Source organism: Balaenoptera acutorostrata, chromosome 12, assembly GCF_949987535.1.
Source record: "Balaenoptera acutorostrata chromosome 12, mBalAcu1.1, whole genome shotgun sequence".
Classification (NCBI taxonomy): Eukaryota; Metazoa; Chordata; class Mammalia; order Artiodactyla; family Balaenopteridae; genus Balaenoptera; species Balaenoptera acutorostrata.
Genome location: NC_080075.1, coordinates 32,479,501 through 32,502,426, shown reverse-complemented (window position 1 = coordinate 32,502,426; position 22,926 = coordinate 32,479,501). Strand labels below are relative to the sequence as shown.

General features: G+C 48.6%; 1 protein-coding gene across 15 annotated transcripts in view; it reads left to right on the top strand.

Moving 5' to 3' along the window:
• The window catches only part of DYSF (dysferlin), a 234,093-nt gene that overhangs the window by 79,243 nt on the left and 131,924 nt on the right, over positions 1-22,926 (top strand). For 10 of the 15 annotated variants that reach the window (XM_057558086.1, XM_007175525.3, XM_057558082.1 and 7 more), the window contains 6 exons: positions 1,212-1,315; positions 9,445-9,513; positions 9,641-9,684; positions 13,207-13,289; positions 20,647-20,688; positions 22,364-22,479. In XM_057558086.1, the coding sequence (XP_057414069.1) occupies positions 1,212-1,315; positions 9,445-9,513; positions 9,641-9,684; positions 13,207-13,289; positions 20,647-20,688; positions 22,364-22,479 (458 nt within the window). The remainder of the gene's footprint in view (positions 1-1,211; positions 1,316-9,444; positions 9,514-9,640; positions 9,685-13,206; positions 13,290-20,646; positions 20,689-22,363; positions 22,480-22,926) is intronic. The other 5 variants (XM_007175528.3, XM_007175532.3, XM_007175527.2 and 2 more) reach the window with 1 other exon arrangement.

Below are 22,926 nucleotides of genomic sequence, written 5' to 3'. Positions count from 1 at the left end.
GAACCATGTTTTTTTTTTTAGATTCCATATAAATGTGTTAGCATACGGCATTTGTTTTTCTCTTTCTGACTTCACTCTGTATGACAGTCTCTAGGTCCATCCACCTCACTAAAAATAACTCAATTTTGCTTCTTTCTATGGCTGAGTAATATTCCCTTGTATATATGTGCCACATCTTCTTTATCCATTCATCTGTTGATGGATGACACTTAACTTTGCTTCCATGTCCTGACTATTGTAAATAGAGCTGCAATGAACATTGTGGTACATGACTCTTTTTGAATTATGGTTTTCTCAGGGTATATGCCCAGTAGTGGGATTGCTATTCCCACTATAGCATGGTAGTTCTATTTTTAGTTTTTTAAGGAACCTCCATACTGTTCTCCACAGTGGCTGTATCAATTTACATTCCCACCAACAGTGCAAGAGGGTTCCCTTTTCTCCACACCCTCTCCAGCATTTATTGTTTGTAGATTTTTTTGATGATGGCCATTCTGACCGGTGTGAGGTGATACCTCATTTTAGTTTTTTTAAAAAGTTTATTTATTTACTTAATTTAATTTTATTTATTTATGGCTGCATTGGGTCTTCGTTGCTTCACGTGGGCTTTTCTCTAGTTGCGGTGAGTGGGGGCTACTCTTCGTTGTGGTATGCGGGCTTATTGCTGTGGCTTCTCTTGTTGTGGAGCATGGGCTCTGGGTGCACGGGCTTCAGTAGTTGTGGCACGCAGGCTCAGTAGCTGTGGCTCGTGGGCTGTAGAGCGCAGGCTCAGTAGCTGTGGTGCACGGGCTTAGCTGCTCCGTGGCATGTGGGATCTTCCTAGACCAGGGATTGAACCCATGTCCCCTGCATTGGCAGGCGAATTCTTAACCACTGTGCCACCAGGGAAGTCCCCAACTTCCCGTCTTTTTCTGGATGATTTACTGCTCTTAGAGATGTAGATTTCTAATCAGTCGATCAATTGGACCTGTCCTGAAAGCCTTTGAGAACGGGGGGGACAGTGAACCAGCTGTTTGGAGCTGGGCAAGGAAGCAGCGCAGTGCCCTCAGGAGATGCTATTCTGAGATGGTTCTTCCTCCCAGGAGCCCTGGGCTGAGGGGTCCATGGCGTGTCTCTCAGGGAGTCCCAGGACTGCGGGGAGACAGGTGGGAAGTGGGGGTTTTGAAGATGGGAGAGCAGGTGGGCAGTGATCAGCATGTCTTTCTCCTCAGTGGACGATGCCGTAATGGACAACGTGAAGCAGATCTTTGGCTTTGAGAGTAACAAGAAGAACTTGGTGGATCCCTTCGTGGAAGTCAGCTTTGCAGGGAAAATGGTAAGGGGCAAGTCAACAAGAGGATTTGTGGGAGGGTGGCGACTGGGTGTCCCTGTGGATGGGTACTGGATGTGCAGGACAGAGTGAGGCACACACAGTGCCCCCCATCAGAGGCATGTGCACATCGGGGATGGGGGGCTGATTGTGGGACATGGGGTGAGACACGCAGGCCCAGCTCTCTGGGGCTGCGATGCACACGCACGAGGACAGGTCTGCTCAGGTGTGTGAGACAGACACATAGGTGGGGATGGACACGGAGAGGACATATGGACAGTGGATAGATAGAGGAATATTTGGGGGAAAATTAAGTAATAGTCAGGAAACCAGATGTGAAGGTACAATGATAGGGAAACTTAAAAACAATGCAGTGAAAACATGATTATTTTAAAAAAGTTGTGGCAGGAGTTGGGCAGACTCCTTTCGGCCACACTGGTGGGGGCCCTAGGGATCATGTACCTCTCTTCCTTCCTGCCCAGAGGCAGGGCTGTTGCTCCAGTCCCTCTTGATGTCTGCCTGGGCCCCTCCCTCCATCCCACCTTAGGGATGGCTTTGCCCACTTTCCAGGCTCTCCCTCGAAGCCTCAGCCACTCCCAGGGTTCAGCCATCACCTCGCCACAGAGGAATCCACAGCTCTATTTAACTCTGACCCCTCTCTTCAGACGCAGAGCTCCCCATGCCGCTTCAGGTCTCTATATTCTGCCCCTCCAGCCCTTTAAAGGAGTCATCTGCTGCCCCAAACCGCCCCACTTCCAGAAGTGCCATCCTAATCAGGTACCACCATCAAAGGCAGAAAATGTGGGCCTGCCTTGATTCGTCCCTCTTTTTTGACCGCCGTACATCAAACGTGCCACCCCTAGCTCTTGCCTTCAAAAATCCCGAGGTCCTTTCCTGTCTCTATGCCCCTAGTCACTGTCATCTCTCCCCAGGGCAACGCAACAGCCTTGGGTCCGTTCTCTTGTCCGGGTTCTCCCCATAGAAATCCACCAGCATATTTAGTGTAAAACACAGTCCTGTCTGTAAAATGAAGTTCAAACCGCATAAACCTGTTTGACCAGGTCTCACCCAGCCGAACTTTCTCGCCTCATCTCCATGGCCAGTATTAGCTTGTACAGTCTTTGCGAGAATGCGGAACATCTCGCCCCCTCCTGGGCGGACGCAGCTCTGCAGCCCGCTTGGAGCGGCGCCGAATTGAGCGGGTTTCAGCCCCACTGGCTCGCTCGTGGTGGGGGTGGGGGGGGCGTGCGGGTGCAAACCACACAGACCGCACGTCGCCCGTGTGTCCTCTCGTCTGCCCTGCGGTCACGCCTCTAGCTTTTGCCCGGGCCTGTGTACTCCGGGGTCCTTCCTGGCCCTTTCCACCCCAGGTGTGTTGCATCGTTCAAGGTTTAGCTTCTGTCACCCACACAGGCCTGATGGGCTAGTTCAGCCCTCGGGGCTCCGCGAGGCCGATTGCACGGCCCTCTTTTAGCTCGTTTTCCGTTGCATTCGGGTGTTTGTTAGCATCTGTTCCTCTGACTTTCGGGGAAACAGCCCGATTTCGTTTACTCTGTAACCTCAGAGCAGAGACTGGTGGAAATACTGGAAATAGGGGAGAATGACGCATCCGGAAGGCGCAGCCTCCTACCCGGCTCCCGGAACCCTGGCTCCCGGAACACTGCCGTGGTGCCTCTGAGCTTCGTGCCGACCTCAGGGAGCTGGCAGGGTGGGGTCGCGCCCTCTGGGGCCCCGCCGTCCTGGCCCAGAGGTCCACCGGCCGGCCGCAGCGCCAGGCTCCGGCGAGTTGAGTCGGATGACTTGGGTGTTAACAGGAAAATTGGAAACGGGCGGAGGAGAAGGGCTTTAGGAGGAGAAGGGCTTTGAACCGAGCCGAGTGGAGGGCGGGTGCAGCCGGCTCTGCTTTACTCCAGAGGCAGAGGCCGGAAGGGGGAGACACGCAGGTGTTATAGGACAACTGGGGAGGCATTTACAAGCTTAACAACAAACGCTAAAAGCCTAGGGTGATGATGGAGGTGGTGTGGGCTCCCATTCACACAGCACTTTGCAGTGTTCTTTTTCACTTAATCTCTTCTTAGATTCATTTTGGAAAGACGTAGGATCTGCCCGCCCATCCCACCAACAAAGGGACCCCTGAGGTCAGGGGCTGGATCACTGAGGCCCAGGTGTGATCTCACAAACAGGAGGAAGGCCTTGGATAGCTTGTTTCCTCTGCCTGCTACCTGAAGTCCACACTCTTCCTCCCCTCTCCCCCCTGCCCCGTTTTATGTTTCTTTTCTTTCTTCTTTTATTATCGATGCACATATTTATTAAGGAATTTTGAAAAATGCAGAAAAAAGTAACATTATCCATAAGGCATCATACAAAGTTTATGTTTGGGGCCTATCTTTCTAGTTTTTAAAATTTTTATTTTTTTACTGTGTATCAATATTAGACACTGTTGAAACACTTTAGTTTTTTAATATTTAAAAACCTAAAGAAAAGTTGAAAGAATGGTTCAGTGAATACTTACCCCCTGGTATGGCCTCCACTTAGATGAAACAGTTATGAACATTTTGCTGCATTTACTTTCTCTCTCTCTCTGTGGATACTCCTCCCCGCCCCCGAATCATTTGAAACCTAGTTGCACACTTTGCCCCTAAAGGCTTCAGCGTGCACCTCCTGAGAAAAAGAAAATTCTTTGTAACCACAATAACATTATCACACCTAGGAAATTAACAATTATTTCCTACTCTTGTCAGATACTGGCTCATATAAATATTCTCTGATTATCCCCCAAATGTCTTTTAGAGCTGGTTTAATTTTGTTTTGATCTAAGACCCAAATTTATGGAATTTATGCTCTGCATTAGTCTCTTCTGTAACAGTCTTTTACCCACCTCCATCATTCCCATTTTTGTCACCCCACAACATTGCATTTTTGAAAAGCCCAAGCCATTTGTCCATGTCCTGTATTTGTCCCATTGTTTCCTTCTGTTGTTGTTTAACTTCTTCTTCTGGCCCCTGTATTTCCTATAAACTGGAAGTTAGGTCTCAAGACCAGATTGCATTCAAATGAACTGTTTTGGCAAGAACGCATCACGGGTGATGTTTCGTATGTCGTATTGCATCACAACAGGAAGCAAAATGTCAGCTTGTCCCATCATTGGTAATGATTGATTACTTGGTTTAGGTGGTGTCTCCAGATCTCTCCCTTGTCAAAGCACACGCTCACCTTTGTACTTTGCCGGTTATCTGTGGACGATATCTCGATGTGTGCTGATGTCCTGTTTCCCAGCAACCTCTTACCTAATGGTCCACGAAGCCATTGACCTCCTTGCCTGAACAAGTCATTCACCTGGGGTGCAAAGCGGCGATTCCCTCATTATCATTCCTTCTCTCTTTATTAGCTGGTGTTTTTTGTAAAGAAGAGCTTCCCCTCCCCTCTTCCCTTTTGAGTGTTAATATGCCCCTAATACTTTTTATTAATTCAGTGTGTTAAAATCAGTTGTTATGGTGCTGGATGTGTGAACCGTCCTGCTGTTGGCCAGTGGGAGCGCCTTTGAGCTGTTCCTCCATCCCAGGCTAAGACAGGGTCTCAGGGGAAATGTCTGTGGGAGAGGTAACATGAATTTTAAACTCATTCACACTGGGGTGTAAATGCTCACTGTGGGTCTTACCGAAGTGCAGTTTTTGTTTGGGCTTGGGCTCAGAGTCTGATGCCCTTAGGAGGGACCGTGACGGGATGAATGAAGGCAGGAAGGAAGCAGGAAGGTTGGCTGGACAGTCCTGCTGAACACTTACTGCAAGGACCGGGATCAATTTTCCCAGCTTGACAGATGGGAAAGTCATGTCTCAAGATTGTTTTTCTTCCACATTCCCAACATGGTAGGGTGCTTTGATGATGGCTAGAACCAAGACCGACCTGCCTTCAAATTCAGTGGCTTTCCTTGGAGCTGAGTCGCAGAGCTCTGGTGCTCCTAGCTGCTACTGGGTCCCTGCCAGCACCGTGATCTCTCTAGGTCTTCTGTTCTGAGATGCCCTTGGCTGGCCCTGGGGATTTTTCTAGGAAGGTGCAGATGTCTGGGGAAGGTGATAGAGGTAGGGGACCTGGCCCAGGCAAGGGAATATATAAAGGTGACTGGGGGGTAGCTGGGCTCCTGAATGAAGTTGTACCCTCCATTTTCCCTCTAGAAGGAAGGGGCTTATGAAGGAGGCAGTTGAGACCCTCCATCTTCTGGTGGTCCCCGGGTCTCTGTGTCCCCTGCTCTCTGCCCCAGCCACCTCGTCATGGCTTCCCCCAACTCTCTCTGCTACCTTTATCGCCTGTGTCATCCTGCCTGTCCTCTCTCTGTCTCTGGTGTGTCACTTTTTCTCATTCATCCTTTTCTGAAATGAAAAGCCCTGGGGATTTGTCCTCTGTGTGCCTACTCACCCAAGCCTGGCCCTCTTTGCACTTCCTCTAATGGACACTTGGTGGCACTGTTATCTAAGATGTGAACCATACCTGATTTGGCCAAGCTACCGAGATAGACGGTTGTGTGTGTGCGCACTCACACACACATATCACACTTCTTCATGGTATAGGGCAAGGACAGGGGAGGTACTTGGAGGGCAGAGTGGGAGACTAAAGCAACTTTTTTATTTTCCAAGAGTAAAACCTATTAATCATAAAAAGATGAAAAAATCAGAGAAAAGCAAGGAAAATGAAAAAAATTAAGCACATTTCTGCACACCGCCTTGGAGATGCCCACTGTTAACATTTGTTTATATCTCCTGCTAGTATGTTTTCCTCCCTGTAGCTCTCACTCCTTCTCTCTGTTGCACCCGCTCCCCCCCAACCCTGGCCCTGCCCCGCCCCACTGGGAAAAAAAAATTGGATTCAGAATACAGTTGAACTTCATTATTCACAGATTCTGTATTTGCAGATTTGCCTACTCGCTAAAATTTATTTGTAACCCAAAATTAATCCCTGTGGTGCTTTGGTGATCATTTGCAAAGCTGTGAGCAATTTGAGTCAGCTGAGGTGCATGTTGCCAGCTGAGCTGAAACAATGTGATTCCCTTCTTGTTTCAGCTCTCATGGTGTAAATGTGTCCTTTTCCTGGTCTATTTAGTGTCATGCTTTTTGCATTTTTTGGGCTTTTTGCTGGTGATTTCAGTGTTTACAATGGCTCCGGAGTGTAGTGCTGAAATGCTGTCTAGTATTTCTCTGTGTAAGAAGGCTGTGACGTGCCTTATGGAGAAACTATCTATTAGGTAAGCTTCATTCAGGCATGAGTTTGAGTGCTGTTGGCTGTGAGTTCAATGTTAATGAATCCACAATATATAATAAAAAAATGGTGTTTTGAAACAGAAACACACATAAAACAAGGTAATTGGGGAGTTGACAAAAAAATGTTGTGACAGAGGCTTGCAGGACCCTAACCCTGTATTTCTCTTAGGAGCAATGCTTCAGTGTTCATCAGCTCATGTCCTTGGTGACTTACAATGTGTAGTTAGAATGTGTAACTACCGCCAGTAATGAGAATCCACTATATCTGTGTGGTTTGGTAAAGTGCTTTTATCACCTAACATTTCCTTAGGTTATTAAATAGTCTTTGAAATCAATTTTTTGATGGCTTTGATGGCTGCATAATATTCCATGAGACGATATAACATAAATTTTAATCTATTTTTGGATTTTTTTTTTTTTGCAATTTTCCTCTTTTATGAACAACTCTGTGACAAACATCAGTGTACAGGACTCTGTCTACACTCTGATTGGTTTTCCATAGGAAAGTTTCTAGAACTGGGTCAGAGGGCATGCTTATTTTTAAGTATTTGATACAGGTGGCCAAATAGCCCTCCAGAAAGGGTGTAATAAATACACTCCATCAGGAAGGGAAAGAGGGTTAAAAAATAAAAAGGCTCAGAGAGGAGGAGGAGGAGGGGGAGAGAGAAGGGGGGGAGGAGGAGGAGAGGAAGCTTGGTGCTGCCTTGGCTGAGTGCGGGGAGTGAAGCAGGGTGTGGGAAGGCAGCTGGGGACTTCTAGGGCCAGAGGCAGTGCTGGCCTAGGTGGGGGGAAGCTGCTGCGTTCAGGCTCCCAAACCCACATCTCGGTGGCTCTCTCACGGGGAGCCTCCAAGGGCAGCCCGGAGGAAGCGATTGCTGGGGAGGCCTTCGACTACCTGTGGCAGGGCTGGGGGAGGGTGGGGACAACCTGTGCTGCCTTGTCCAGGGAGCTGAGGAGTGATGTTGCCAGGGTCTCTCAGCTGTGTCTGATTAAAGAGTCTTCCCTCCCTTCCTTCCTTCCTTCCTATTTTAAACTTTTGTTCATCTAAGTTTTGAATTAGGTAATACATTTATTATGCACACCATATACATTTATGCATCCATCATTTTGCATCATTCTGGCTTAATTATGCATATGCTGCACACATCTGACCACAAATTCGTACCTTTTACCCCTTTAACACAAACGGTTGCACATGATACTCACTGTTCTGCACCTTGCTTTTTTCACTTAATAATATAACTTGGAAGTTGTTTCATATCACAGAGCTCTTTCATTCTTCTAGGGCTACATAGTGCTCCATTCTGTGGATGGATCACACTTTATCTAATCTGTCCTCTGTTGGTGGACATGTGGGTTGTTCCACATCCTCCCTAGTTGGAGCCATGCCGCAGTGAATAACCTCGTACACGTGTTATTCTGCACACGTGCAAGTCTTTCTGTAGGATACTGTCTAGAGGTAGAACTGGTAGGTCAGAGGGCATTTGCATTTGTAATTTTGAAAGATAGTGGCCAGTTGCCCTTTGGAGGGGTTGGGCTGTTCTCTTTTCCCACCAGCAAAATCCTGGCGTGCAGTTTCCCCATTGCCTTGCCAAGAGAGGGCTGTCAGGCTTTAGAGATTTTTGTGAATCTGATAGATGAGACATGGTATCTCATTCATTTTGTTTTTGTTTCTTCTATTATGAGGGAGATTAAGCATCTTTCTGTGTGCTTTACAGCCCTTTGTGTACCCATTCCTGAGAACTGTGTGTCCCACTTTGCCTTTTGTTCCATCTGATTGTTGGATCTCTTCTTTCCTTACTCCTTTCTTTGCTCACACAAGGGCCAAATCCCATCACCCATCCCTGCCCCCAGACTTTGCCTGGACTCTTCTCACAGGGAGGAGGGGATGGTGGGCACAGGGGCTGGTACTGGGTGGATCAGAGATGGAGACCAAGTCCTGGCCCCTAGGGAGGCCACACCCTCATTTGATGGAGGGCCCAAAGCCCCCAGTCTGGTCAGGTGCTCATTAGATGAGAAAATGCATGTAAATGCTTCACACAATCAGGGCCCACAGTAAATGCTCTGAGGAAGGCTGCTCACTGTTTCCGTGTGTAGGACACACACACCTTCCAGGATCTGTATGTCTGAAGCAGAGCCTTCACCTGCTGCCCTGTGTGGGTACAGGATGCCCTGGGCTGGCTAAGGGACCTGGTGCCTCCCTGGGGACTCCCAGGGCAGAGTAGAACACACGAGCCGCTGGTTTGGATCTGGTTTCCACCTCTGCTAGGTTTCTTGTTTGTGGAAAGCCCAGTCTTATGAGCAGGGCTGATTGGAGGCAGACTGTGGCTTATGAGGTTTGTGTCTTCACTGAATTTTCCTCTCTCAGATGCAGGTGCATGGCCCCCTGCCCTGGCCCTCCAGCTCCCCTTTCCTCTCCCCCTCCCTCCATCTCTAATCTCCTGGGTTCACAGTCTTCCAAAGGGGCAGGTGATCTGGGCTGATGGGCAAAGGGGATTGCCTCAGACTCTAGGACTCCTGGGAAAGCTGGTCTGGACTCAGGGCCCCATATTTAGGGTCATGGCCATAATGGGAGGTGAGGGAGGAGAATTTCCAGCCAGAGGTATGAGATAAGGAAGAAGAGTTGTGACATTCAAACAATCTATCCCTCTTAACTCCCTCCACCCCATGCCCCATTGGGTCTGACCTACCGTTGAGCTTTGTCTCTAGAAAGATTCCCTGTGTCTGAGCCCACTGCACCAGGTTCCATGACCCCCCAGGGCCTTCTGCCCAGCCCAAAGGGTGGCCAGCATGGCAGAGAATGGCTGCTGGCTGGTGTGGTGGTCTCCGAGGGAGCCCAGAGTCCCCTCAAAGCTCCATCCACCTGTGCTCTGTGTCTTCTAGCTCTGCAGCAAGATCCTGGAGAAGACGGCCAACCCTCAGTGGAACCAGAACATCACGGTGCCTGCCATGGTGAGCCTCACCCCCATAAGCCCACCCCAGGAGACCTGGGCTCCCAGCCTACCCAGTTCCCGCCCGCATCCCAGACTTCTGCTTCTTCAGAAGGACCCCACCCAACCTGTCTCTCTTCCCTCCTTAGTTTCCCTCCATGTGTGAGAAAATGAGGATTCGTGTCATAGACTGGTGAGTTCTGCGTCCTGGATCTTTAGAGGTGGCTGTTGTCAGGGGTCACTTGGTCCTTTGGTTTCCTTTTTTTCAGTCTGCATGAAGTGGGAGAGTCTGTTTCAGGTGAGGTAGTTTCCTCTGGGGGAGGCCAGAGAAGGAGAGGGTGTGGGCTGTTGGGAAGCTTACAGCCCTGCTCGAGGGCAGCCAGGCGGGGCTGGAACAGCTCCAGGAACCAGAGATCCCTGAGGCCAGGAGGGGCCAGGAAGGCTTCCTGGAGGAGGTGGGGTTTTGGGAAGTTCAGGATGAAGGCATTCTAATGAAGAGAGGGTCATAAGCAGAGGCATGGAAGCTGGAAAGAGCAGAGCTTCCAGGAGGGTGGGCTGTGATACTCCAGGTGTTGGTAGGATGAAACGGGTCTCCAGGCTGGGGAGGTGGGTCCGGTTACCCAAGCAGGGGATGCCACTGCCGGCTTGCAGCAGGGGAGGGCAAGAGCCACACGGTCATCTTAGAAAATGAGTATCTAACCCTTGCTGAGCGTCTGTGTGCTCCAGGCCCTCCTCCCAGTGAGCACTTTACATGCGTGTCTCACCTGACGCTCACCTCGACTCCAGGCACGGCCCGACCTCACCTGACACTCACCTTGACTCCAGGCACGGCCCGACCTTGCAGATGAGGGAGTAGGTTTGAATAGACTGAGTACCCTGCACGAGGGGACAGCTGGGAAGCAGCCGAGGCCAGGCTCGAACAAGCCTGTGCTCCCTCCGCCCCTGTGCTTAACCACCGGGCCGCGCCGACCCCTGCGCGTTGAGCCTTCTCTCACGCCCGAGGGCTGTTAGGAGTCCCCACGCGCGATCTCCAGGACCTTCCCTACATCAGGCTTTCCCAAAAGAGAGAGTTGTCCTTTCTCTGCCCCCAAAAAGTCTTGGCTGTGCGGTTCCCAGCGTGTTGTCCTTTGGTCTCAGGCCCACGGCACCCCCAGCCAGGAGGATAATGAGAGACTAGGGAAAACCCCCAGGCCACAGAGCCATTAAAGTGTGCGCCAGGTCCCCAGCCCGAGAGAAGACAGCTTGGGCGAATTAGAGGAGAGGAAGGGAGTGCGAGGGGGGCGAGGAGGGAGAGGCCTCTGGGGCCCTCTGTGGGAGGTGGTTTGGGGGCAATGTGCTCTACGTCCACAGAGCCATCCTTCACCTCGCTGTGTGTGCACACGTGCGCGCGCTGGGTGCGTGCCTGTGCGTGGCAGTGTAAGTGGATGCACGCGGGCGTGCGTGCACAAGGGCGCCGCGTCCCCTGTGTTGGGGACGGCCTCGCCCGAGTCCTTGTGAGCCGTGTGAGGCGTCTGCATACTGTACAATCCAAACACATTACCGAATCTGGTGGTTGCCTCTCTGGTTTAGGCTGAAGTGGCATTTTTATTGTGAGTCTATTTTCAGACTTGCTGTATTTTCCAAAAGCAACCCCAAGCCCCAAAACCCAACTCTTGGCCAGAAAGCATTCTGTTGCTGCAAGTTCCTATCCAGAAAAGTGCTTTCTTCCCAGAAAACTCAGATAAACTTGTGTTATTACCTGAATCCTAGAAATACGATATGGTCCATATGGCCTTTTCTCTGTAACTTAATCTTCCATTCAGTTCTCAAAGAATTTCTTTCATTAAAAGACAAAACCCCCCAAACTACCCCCTCCCCCCCCAAAAAAACCTGACACAAAATCTCTCTCCTCCCATTCTCTTTCCCTTCTCACCAGATTCAGGTAAGACCAGAGGTGAGAAATCCTATTCCTCTCCAAGGGCTGGTCTTTTCTAGGGGTTGGCCATGAAGGCAGTTTAAAAGTGTCATCAACTGTCCATTATCTGGTATTGATAATCTTACTGTAAAATGTTTAAGGGAATTTTTTACTTTCCAGTTCATATTAACGTCATTCACCAGGAAAAGGGATACAGATCTGTGCTGACAATTCACTCTTCCTAATGTAGCCCCCGCCCTGAGAGAAAACTTTAAAGCTTAATCACCTCCCTGGGAAATACAGAGAGGAAGGAACGGAGCAGCATTCCTGGTATCTCATGGCTTTAAGATTTAAAAGAAAAATGAAATTGCCATGCCCAGGCGGGTCTTTCACAATGTGGCGCGTGGGTGTCATCTCCTGAAGCCTCCTGTGGCCAAAGGATGCACAGCAGGGAGAGAGGGCCTACTGGGCCCCAAGAGGAGGGAAGATGCACGTGGAGAACCTTCTAGAAGGAGATAGATCCTGCCCCATCCAGCGTTTCTCAGTCTCAGCACTATGACATCTTTGGACCGGAAAAGTCTTTGCAGTGGGTGACTGTCCTGTGCATTGTAGGATGTTTGGCTACAAACATGGCCTCTCTACACCACTCCCCTCCATACCAAAAATGTTTCCAGACGTTGCCAAATGTCCTGGCGTCAAAATCACTGGATTGAGAACTCTAGGTCTAGCCTGGCAAGGAAGCAGCAGGTTGCTGCAAGCATAGCTCTGGTTTCCGTGTCAGGCATATTCTGCTCAAATCCCAGCTTTGCCATCCTGCCTACCTCAGCTTCTTCATCTGAAATTGGGGCTAATTGCAGAACCTGCCTCATAGGGCCAACATGAGGATTAAATGAGCCAAGTCACGTGACAGTGTTAGCACAGTGCTTGGCTCTCAGGAGGCGTCCAATAAATGCTGGCTATTACAGTATATGATTGTTAGTGGGGCAGGTGTGGGGCACAGAGGAAGGGTCTGCACAAGACAGTCAGTCCTCAAGCTTCTCCCCATGGTCCCCTATGCTGGCTGGGGAGGGGAGAGGCCTTCTTCTGGGAGGCAGGACAGGCCTCGTATTGTAGACAGAAGCCGCGTGGGCCACGGCGCGAGCACTGGACCTGGAGTCTGGACACCAGGGTTTCAGTTCTGACTCTGCCCCTCCCTCCCAGGCTGACCTCGGGCAAGGACCTTCTGGCTCCGAGCCTCAGTTTCTTCATCCATGCAAAAGAGATGTTAGTAAGAGTACCTGTTCCTCAAGGCTGCTGTGGGGATCCTTGGAGATAAGGGGGTTTAAAAGTGCTTTGTCACATTCAGAATCAGATACAAAAAAGAGCTATGCATTAGCTACCATAAGCTAATTAAGACTGTGGCCTTGGAGATAGTTTCTTCCTGGTCATCTGGTTTTCTCCTTGGTCCGGGTATGACTTGGCTCCTAGAGCCTTGCTCTCCCTGGGCCTGGGGGTCTGGCTCCCTGAGCGGCCTCCTGCTCCCCTGCCCTGCCTCCTGCCTCAGGTCTCCTCCCTTTCAACCTGCAGCTGTGCTCGCAGACCTCCAGCCTGGCTGATGGGATGCTGATGGCGGGGGACATGGACTGGGTCCCCCCTAGAGGAGTCTTGAGTAACACTTTCTTTCCAGTCTCTTCTTGCCTAGGATTACTAGGCCTCCATAACATACCCCGTGTGAAGACTGGGACCCCTAATGATGTATAACTGAGGTCGTTTCCTTCCTGGGTGGGCTGTGGCCTGCAATCTCCCTCCCCTGTTCACTCCCTTTCTGCCCCTTTGCTCTAGGGACCGCCTCACCCACAACGACATTGTGGCCACCACCTACCTGAGTATGTCGAAAATCTCTGCCTCTGGAGGAGAAATAGAAGGTACGTTCCCCCTTTGTGCTTCCCTCTGGCCCCCCATGCTCTCCCCTGTTCCACCCCTACTGTCTTGAGAGTTTGTAGAAAAGGAAAGATTATAAGGTCTTTGCTGCCCATTTCCCAGGGAGAAGGGCTCTGGCCAGTGAGAGAGATGGGTTTGCATTTAGGACGGGCCCACTTCGGATGGTGGGATACACCACCGAATGGCATAGAGAGGATTCATTCCTGCAGATGATATTGGTGGCTGTGGCCACACCATCCACTGGGTTCTAGGTTGGTTGACTGTGTTCTAGCAGCTTCTGCTTTGAAATAGCTTTCATTGGCCTGTGAAAAAGTAGTTCATGATCATTTTGTACAATTTAAAAGAGACAGTCTGAAAGAACAATATAAAATTTACTCACAAAATTATCCATAAGCCTACCCTCCCATATAAGAGGTAAATATTAATATTCTGGGACCTGTTTGTCTGTATGTATGTACATGAAAAGCATTGCTTTGTAACAATTTTCAATTGTTTTGAAAATTGCTTTTTGTCACTTGGCAATACAACATAGATGTTTACTCATGTTATTAAATATTCTTCTACAGTATAATTTTAAATGAATACACACATTCCATTGTGTGAATGCACCATAGTCCACATTAACTAAATGTTGAATAGTTAGGTGTTTTCTAATTTTTCCATGTTATAAACAGCTAACTTGATATTGAATATTTTTGTAGCTGAATCTTTATGTAATTCGTGATTTTTCTTTTGCATAAATACCTAGAAGTGGAATTGCTGTGTTGAAAGATTTGAACATTTTAGGGACTTCCCTGGTGGTCCAGTGGCTAAGACTCCGTGCTCCCAATGCAGGGGGCCCAAGGTTCGATCCCTGGTCAGGGAACTAGATCCTACATGCCACAACTAAGCCCTGGCCCAGCCAAATAGATAAGTAAAAAAATAAATAAATATTTTAAAAAGATTTGAACATTTTGAATCTTTTGGTATATATCAAAATTGCCCTACAAAAAGACTGGACTAATTTACACTCTAATCACTCAAGCTTATTTTGCTGCACCCTCATCAACAAAATGCAAAATAATGGTATTTAAAAAGAACTTTGTCAATTTGTTGGGTGAATTTCATTGTTGCCTTAATTTTATTTCATTGATATCTGGTAAAGTTGACCACTGTAAATTTTAAAATATTTTGATAATTATCTTACACTTACAAATTATATATATTTATATACTTTTAAATTTATTCTGTTGTAAATTGCCTATTCATGCTTTTGTTTGTATTTCTGATGGTGTGCTTGTCTTTTTCTCATTGTTTTTTTAAGAGTTGTGTATGTATGTGGAGGCTAATTTTCTCCCATCATATATGTTGTAAATAATTTTTGTCAATCTTATTTTATCATTTTATAGTTTTTAACATGTGGAAATGAAAAAATTTTACATAGCCAAATATATTAATCTTTTCCTTAGTGAATTAGGAAAGGGTTTAACATTACTTTTTTCAAAATTGTTCTTTGGTGATACCAATGCTATATATTGAATAATCTTTTCCCTGTGTTTTGAATTGCCACTTTTATCCCATACTAAATTCCTAAATGTGTTCTTGGGCCTATTGCTTGATTTTCTATTATCTTTAATTGGTATGTCTGCTTATTACTTCTTAGGTTTTGGTATCTGGGCTATGCTGGCTCTGTAAAATTAATTGGAAAGATTTAAAGTCTTTTCTAACATCTGGAACAGTTTATATATCATAAGAATATAGTCTTTTGAGGGTTTGAAAGAATTCACCCATAAAACCATATGGGCTGGGTGCCCTTTTTGAGTGGGTGTTGCACTCGCTCTTTAAAACCTTTTCAGTTTCTCCTGTGATCATTGGTATTTTTAGTTTGTTACTTTTACTATAGTTAATTTTGCTAATCTACATTTTCCTAGAAAAACATTCATTACACTGAGGTCTTCTAATTTTTTTACTTATAGTGTTGTGTGGAGTAATCTTTTATAATTTAAACAATTCTCTCTACTTTCTTATTTCTAATGAAATATGTTTGAATTTTCTTTTTTCTTGACTAGGCTTGTTAGAAGTTTTTTTTTTCTCCCTACTTTATTGGACTTTTCAAAGAATCTGCTTTTGGATTTAGATATTAATTCTAATATTTTCTAATTTTTTTATTCTCTCATCTTTTTACTCGTTAACTCTCTTTAGACTTATTTTGTTGTTTCCTTTCTAACTTTCTAGTTAACTTCTTGTGTTTATTTTCAATATTTCTTATTTAAATAATGGAAGTATGGTTTCTGCTCCATATGTCATGCTTTTGGCCTTCAGCAAACCCCAAGGTTATATTTCTCTCTATTTTTTACATTTAAATATTTAATCTATTTTGAATTTATTTTGGTGTGTTTTCCGAGACTGATTTGATTCCTTTGTAGGTAGTCTTTTTTTTTTTTTCTGACTAGATGCTGTTTGTAGGAATGTCTCTTTTTCCTTGCAGTTTAAAAAATTCCTTTGATCTGCCTAGGTGCAGGACTCTTTTCCTTGAATTTTGTCTGAGACATAGTGAATCCTTAAATCTGAGTTGAGGGATGATTTCGTTTACTCTTACACTGTTTACCTGAGCAGCTGAAGGCAGGCTGCGCGAGAGGGGTAAGAGGGGACCTCTGGAACCAGGCAGCTTGAGAGAGTTGCTCCAGTCTCCTCCCACCAGTCCCAGCCTTGTAAGGTTCTTGTAAGGATCCAGTGAGATTATAAATGTTACATTCTGGTACATAATAAACCCCAAAGTAAGGTCTGTTGTTTAGTATTGCTACTACTGGCTTTCTGCATCCCTAATCTGATTTTTCTTCCCACTGTACCAATTCTGCTTTTTACTGCTTCCCATGTGGTTTAAAATTGACTATTGCATTTTTAGTTTCTTGTCATGCCTTCTTTTCCCTCTGTCTTTCTTTTTATATTTTCCTTTTCCTCTTTGTTCTCTCCCTCAAGTTTTGTTTTGTTCCACAAAAACTATGTCTTCTTGCACTCTACCGAGGATTCCAAATCGTTTCCTGAGAATTTCAGGTGAACCCTCTCTTGAATCTTACAGATGCTGTTTCCTCCCTGTTTCCCTATACTGGTTGGCCCTCTGTTTTCCCCCTCCCCCTTTATTTACTCTCACAAGATCTGGTCAGTGTTGATGTCTTTCCACAGACAGGATGTGTGGGTCTCTGTCCACCCATCTTCTCAGATCTTTATCTGGAGGACAGGTTAGCATGCCCAGTTTCTGGAAGATTCCACCTAATACTCTTGAAGTTGACCAATCCCTTCTAGATTCTCTGAAACATTAAAAAAAAAAAAAAACCCTTTGAATTATAGAAAATTCAAACATACATGAAAGTAAAGAATTCTACAATGAACTCCCAGGTGCCCTCACTCAGCTTTAACATCTAGCTGCTTTCTGTCATTCTGATTTCATCATTGATACTTGTAATTGGTGGAATACACAAAAACTCCCTTCCAGAAGTCACTGCCATGTGGGCTCCTCCTGCCCCAGCCCCTCCCCCTCCCAACTGTGGGAACTGCTGGTCCCAGGGTGCAGTGCTTCTTCTGTGTGTAGAGGTAGAAAGACTGGAGGTGGGGGGCAGTGTATCATGGGAGTGGGTGGGAGAGAGGGTATTCTAGGCTCCTCGTGGATCAGAACTCCTGGCATGGAAGGAACCTCTTCTCCAGTTTCCTGGCTGGTACCATTCCTGTCTCTGAGTCCAAGGACAGACGCTGGTACAGCACAAAGTGACCTTCCGACTGTTTTCCGACAGCTGCTGTTTCATGAGGCTACAGCTGCGCCAGCTGTCAGCCACCTGAGGGAGAGTTTAGATCCCTGTGACCCCATCAGTCTTCACGTCTGGTGGTGATGTTGACCTTGATCTTTTCCAGGGTCATCATGAATATTTGAATGGGAACGTGAGAAAGATGTTTATTTGGCCACTAGATGGCGCTCAGGCCATGGGCAACCCCGCGTGGTTCAGGGACCACTGGCTCCCACAGATCGTTTTGGGCTTAAATGAGAATCTTCTTGCCACCAGCTAACCGGTTTTAGATGTGCAGTTAAATAGCTTGATCTATGTAGCAATAAAAGAGTTAGACTTACTGCTCAAACTGGAGCTGTTCTTCCCAAGCTCTCTCTAGGCCCGGAAAGTTAGCCCTTGCCTCTCTCCCTGCCAAGCTTTTCCCACTTGTCCTGAGGCCACCTCAGAATGTCACCCCAGCTTTCAGATCTTTGTGTTTTTCTCCACACTGGGGTGTTCTTGAATATCTGGGTGATGCATGGCCCTTGATTTCCCCACTGCTCTCAAAACCCAAACTAAACCAAACTGTAAAAATGGGTTCTTTCTCTATATTCCCTGGCCTCATAGTTCACCGGATTATTTGATCCAACCAGGAGGTTTTGTGTTCGTGTTTTGTTTTGATTTCCAGCTAGGACAGGACCTAACACTAGCCTCTTAAGCACCTCTGCCCACAAGTTTGCCTGGGCATACTTAAGTATTCCTTGGACCCTGTGCTCCAAAGCATTTAGTAAAAAAATTGTTTTTTAACAAGGAGTGCTTTTCTTAGAAGCTGCAGTACTTTCGGAAGGTAACAGGAACATGAGACCCATGAAACCTACACAGATTCTTTTATAACTTTGTACATACGAAAATCGTGCTACATAAATAGCACTCAGGCAGTTTTTTCCACAGCTACGAAATCCAAAGTTCGTTTCTTTTTGTCTTTGGAACGTAGATGATGAGGATTTCCCAGCAGTTCTTGGTTTCTCCTCCTGCCTGGCGCGGGCTGGTGTCAGGCAGCCAAGCCGTGGGCGTGGGAGATGGGCTGAGAGGCAGAGGTGCTGGCCGCAGGTAATGGCCTCAGCTTCTCCAGGAGACGCGGGGTCCCGGGCTGGGAGGGCCTGCCCTCCGGCTTCCCCAGGTGAGGGAGCTGGGCTGGGCTGCTCAGGCTACAGAACTGGGAGCATTCATCTGTGTTTTGGGGCTTCCCCAGCCCCTATTCCTTGGGCTTAGGGAAAACACACCAGAACACTTGTGTTTTGGCAGAAGAGTGATGAGGACTAAATAGAGGCTTTGTCTTGGTTGGCTTCACTGGTGACTCTGCCCTTGACTTTATGAGCTGTCTGCAGACACAGGGGAAGGACCCAGGATGATCCTCAGCACCCGGAGACCTGTGACCCTGCCCCCAGATTAGGAGCCATTGGCCTCAGTTGTCAGCAGGGCCGTGTCTTAGCATGCCTTACACTGGGCCTGTTAGGTGTGCTGAACAAACGAATGAATGAGTGAGGGAATTAGTGAAAAGGCGTGGCTGGGAACCAGGCTACTCTGCAGCCCCCTAACTTGGTCCTCCCAGCCACCAGAGGCACGTATTGTTCAGATGGCTGGTAGGACTAGGGGCCATCTGTGTCTGGGCTGGGCACTAGTTTGCAGCCAGGATTCAGAGTTGGTCTGTGGGTGGAAAGCCATGTTTGCTTCTGCAAGAAGCACGCGGGGGTCGGAACTATGACCTTGGCCTCATTAGCCCTAGATAACTGACCGGGCCTGTTTGTAATCATTTGGAAGGAGCTTAAAGTGGAATCTGTTTCCTTCCGGCGGGCCCTGGCTGTGCTCTCCTGGGGCTGCAGCTGTGCCCGTGTCGGTCCTCTGTGGTTGCTGAAACTCCCCTGCGACCAGAGGCCTCGCTCCCCCACTGATGAAAACCTATTCCTGTGGATATGAAAATGGCCATGAATTATGGTTTCTGCAGCTCTGACTTCTGCCAGCTGGCATTCCTAGCTGAGGCCTGCTGTGGAGAGCTAAGTGGGTGGGTCCCAGGGCCTCAGGCCCCCCAGAGCCTCGCCTCACTGCCCTCCGTGCTGCCCTCGGGGCTCACTTGGTCAGCCCTGTCCTCGTATCCAGGCTCCACGTTCCCTCTTCTCTTCCCCACGCTCTTTCTTTCTGTGTCTCTCCTCATTCTTCCTTCACAATGTTTTACTCAGCTCTTGCCTCTTAACTCTGATCATGGAGCTATAGGAAAATAGCAGTAGGTATTGTTTTTTGAAGGAGACCAATAGGTAAAGGTGATCAATGAATGAAAATAATTTAGGGTTTCACCAAACACAACCCCAGGTCAATCAGGACCCCAGACTTGGCTACACTTAGATGGTTGGAGGAGGAGACAGGGAAGGTCAGAGTGTGGGTAGAGGCAGAATCGGAGAGGACCGTGGAAGGAGACCGAGGGCTGCCTACTCCTTTGGGGGCATCTTGTACCTGCCTATAAGCGAGGGACGGATTCCAAGAGGCCGAAAGTATGCCAGAGCATCTCCTTTCTTGCTTCTCTTATTTCTAGACACTCCTCACCAGCATTTAGGGTATACCCAAGAGTAGGACCTTTAGCTAATGGAGGGTGCCTGGCACTGTGGTTCATTTGAAACGGCAGGTGTCAAAAGCCAGATCCCAGTGCCTGCTGTTGTGAAAATGCAACACGGTGCCCTCAGTGGTAATACTGGAAATAACCACTAGGTGGAGATCTTGTGCCTTGAAACACTTCCACTCAGGGCAGTCAACCTGCCTGTGGCAGGGACCGCTGGGTGTGCCTCACTGCCTAGCTCTGGCCCTTTCACGTTTCCCCCACCCTTTCTTTGCATCTGTACTTTGTTTTCCTCACTTATCTGGGTATAATATGGAAAAGCACATTTTCTTTTCTGTGTTATTTCTTTCTTATTAAAAAAAAAATAATTAATTAATTAATTTTTGGCTGTGTTGGGTCTTCGTTGCAGTGTGCAGGCTTCATTGCGGTGGCGTCTCTTGTGAAGAAGCACAGGCTCTAGGCACGTGGGCTTCAGCAGTTGTGGCACGCGGGCTCAGTAGCTGTGGCTCGTGGGCTCTAGAGCGCAGGCTCAGCAGTTGTGGCCCACGGGCCTAGTTTCTCCGCAGCACGTGGGATCTTCCCGGACTAGGGATCGAACCCGTGTCCCCTGCATTGGCAGGCAGATTCTTAACCACTGTGCCACCAGGGAAGTCCGTGTGTTATTTCTTGAATGTATTGAGTCAAGTTTCTGGTCCAATTTCCAATTGGCAAACAGAACTGACAACCATGTAGGCAGACACCAGTGGGGAGAGACCCGAGTGCTCACGAGGGCACTGGGGCTGTGTCTGGCTGAGGGGGGCATGCTGTTGACTTAATGTGTGATAAATTCACAGCTGGGCTGGGGTTGGGGTCTCGGGCCACATCTGTCTCCCCGTCCAGGAGCTGCGTTTCCATCTGTCTGTCTGCCAACTGTCCATCCACATGCCCCATTCACCTAATCCGTCCTCTACCCAGCCATGCCCATCCTAACTCCTTTTCCATTTCTTTACGCTTCAGAGGAGCCTGCAGGTGTGGTCACGCCTCTTCCAGCCAGAGACCGTACGTGCTTCCACCTCCGGAATGACAAGGGAGTGGGCCTTGAGGTTTTTTCTGGAGGGGCAAGGGCACTGGTTGCCGGGAATTTTTTGATTTGCCTGAGGTGGGATTGAGATTCCCCACCACAATCCCAGTTTACCTTTGGCTGTTACCTCTCAAACGTGGTTGAATATGTAAATTGCTTGGAATGCTTTAAAGGCAATTCCCTCCCACTCTCTGAATCCCTTCCAGAATCTGCTGGGCCCTGGAGCTCAGAAGAGTTTAGTTCTTCAGCAGGGAGGGGGTGGAGCAGGCAGGGGAGTACATGATGAGGCAGGGGCAGTGTAAGTCCTCTTGGGGACCAGGAGGAGGAGGCCAGGGTGAGTTGAAAACTCTTGAAGTTGAAATTTACAAGGTAAATTATAATCGAGATGATTAGTACAGATAATTAGTAATGCTCACAACAGTTCCATCAGGCCTCCCACCCCTGTCCCAAATGCCAGAGCCCAGCGTGTGCTGGGGACGGGAGGACGAGTGATGCTGGGTGCAGGGCTCTGGGGGAAGGCATGCTCCTGTCTTCTAGTTGGTAATATCTTACTCCTCAGGGATGGGCTCAAGCCCCGGAGCTCACCCCCAGCGTCTGAGCACTCAAGAGTTTGCAGTCAGTCCTTGGGTCTGGCTCAAGTATTTCCTTGCTGAGGCCATTTATTTTGTGCCTACCTTGCCCCACCCATGATCTTATGGATTGGAGCATCCCAGATGGTACCTGCTCTTGGACCCACCTCCCACCTTTGCCATTCTGGAAATGGCCTCTTCCTCCTTCCTCTGGAAGGGGCACCCTGGCTTTTCAGGATTCTCAGAATCTGGCCAGTGAAGTCCCGTCCTGGGAAACTTGGCTGTCAGCTGGAAAGTCATGACATTAACAAAAGAGAGCCTCCAAAAAAGGATGGAAATGATGTGGAGAAAAGATTTTCCCTCATCACTAGTATAATTCTCAAACTCTCCTCCAACTTGCTCCACTGAAAGATCGTTCTTTGCACAATGTAGGGAAGGGGAGGAGATGCCAGGATGAGTCAAGGCTATTAGATGGTCTGTCTCAACTTCATAAGGGTACAAGGGTGGAGGAGACATGTGCCTGGGGGCTGCCCTGTGTGTGCGTGGCATCAAGCTGGGCCCCCTCCCTGGCACCTGAGAGATGGAGTCTCTGGTCACCAGGCTCCTGGGCCTCCTTTGTGCCTCCCCACAGGCCAGATGGCCTGAGACACAGATGTAAGTGCAGGATGAAGAGGGGATGCAGGACAGGGTATGTGGCCTGAGAGGGGCAGGGCAGTGGAGGCCCCTGAGCCCCAGCTTTGCCTGCTGGCTGAGTGCATGCACTTTGAGATTAGACCATTTCGGGTCGTGCCTCTTTGTAGTCGTGTATTCCTTTGCATCTCTTGGCTTCAGTTTCCTCATCTGTAAAATGAGACTAATAAAATCAATGCAAATCTCCACATCTCAGCATGGTGGTGAGGATTAAAGGGACTTATGGGAGACAACTCTCATGGGTGTCACTATCCTTTATACATTTACGGGGCCTGCATCCCGTGCATGTGCGAGGAACTGAGGGCTGGGGATGGTCTCCGGCCCGAAGGTGGCTGGGTTGAGTGCTAGAAATCTCGGCTGGGCGGCCCCTCTGATCTGCATCTGTGTCTCCCAGTGGATGACCATCTGGGCTTCCTCCCCACCTTCGGGCCCTGCTATGTCAACCTCTACGGCAGCCCCAGGGAGTTCACTGGCTTCCCGGACCCCTATGCAGAGCTCAACACGGGCAAGGTGAGTCAGACAGGAACCCACAGCCCCCAGATCCCCAGGCCTGCATGCAGGGTCTTCCCCCCTGGCCTGGGCAGTGTCTGCGGTTGGCCTGGACTCCAAGGGCCTGACAGGACTTGAGTGGGCCCAGGGCCTGGCAACCACCCCCTCAGAGAACCCTTCTTCCTCCTGACCCCCTCCTGGCCCCTTCCTCCCTCCCGCTCCCTTCCCTTTGCCTCTCCTTCAGGGCCAGCCTGACCCCCCCTCCCCCCGCCCCCCCTAATTTTCCTGGCCTCTGTGGGCCCAGCCGCCATCTGTCTCAGGTTTCATTCTCCCTGGCTAAGTTGGACTCTGGTGCTGACCATCAGGGTGGCATGTCCCATGAACTCTCTGGGCCACCGTTTCCTCACTTGCAGAGTGATGGGGTGTGGCTCAGGGCCCTCCTGGTTGCCAGGGAGGTGATTGACCCCA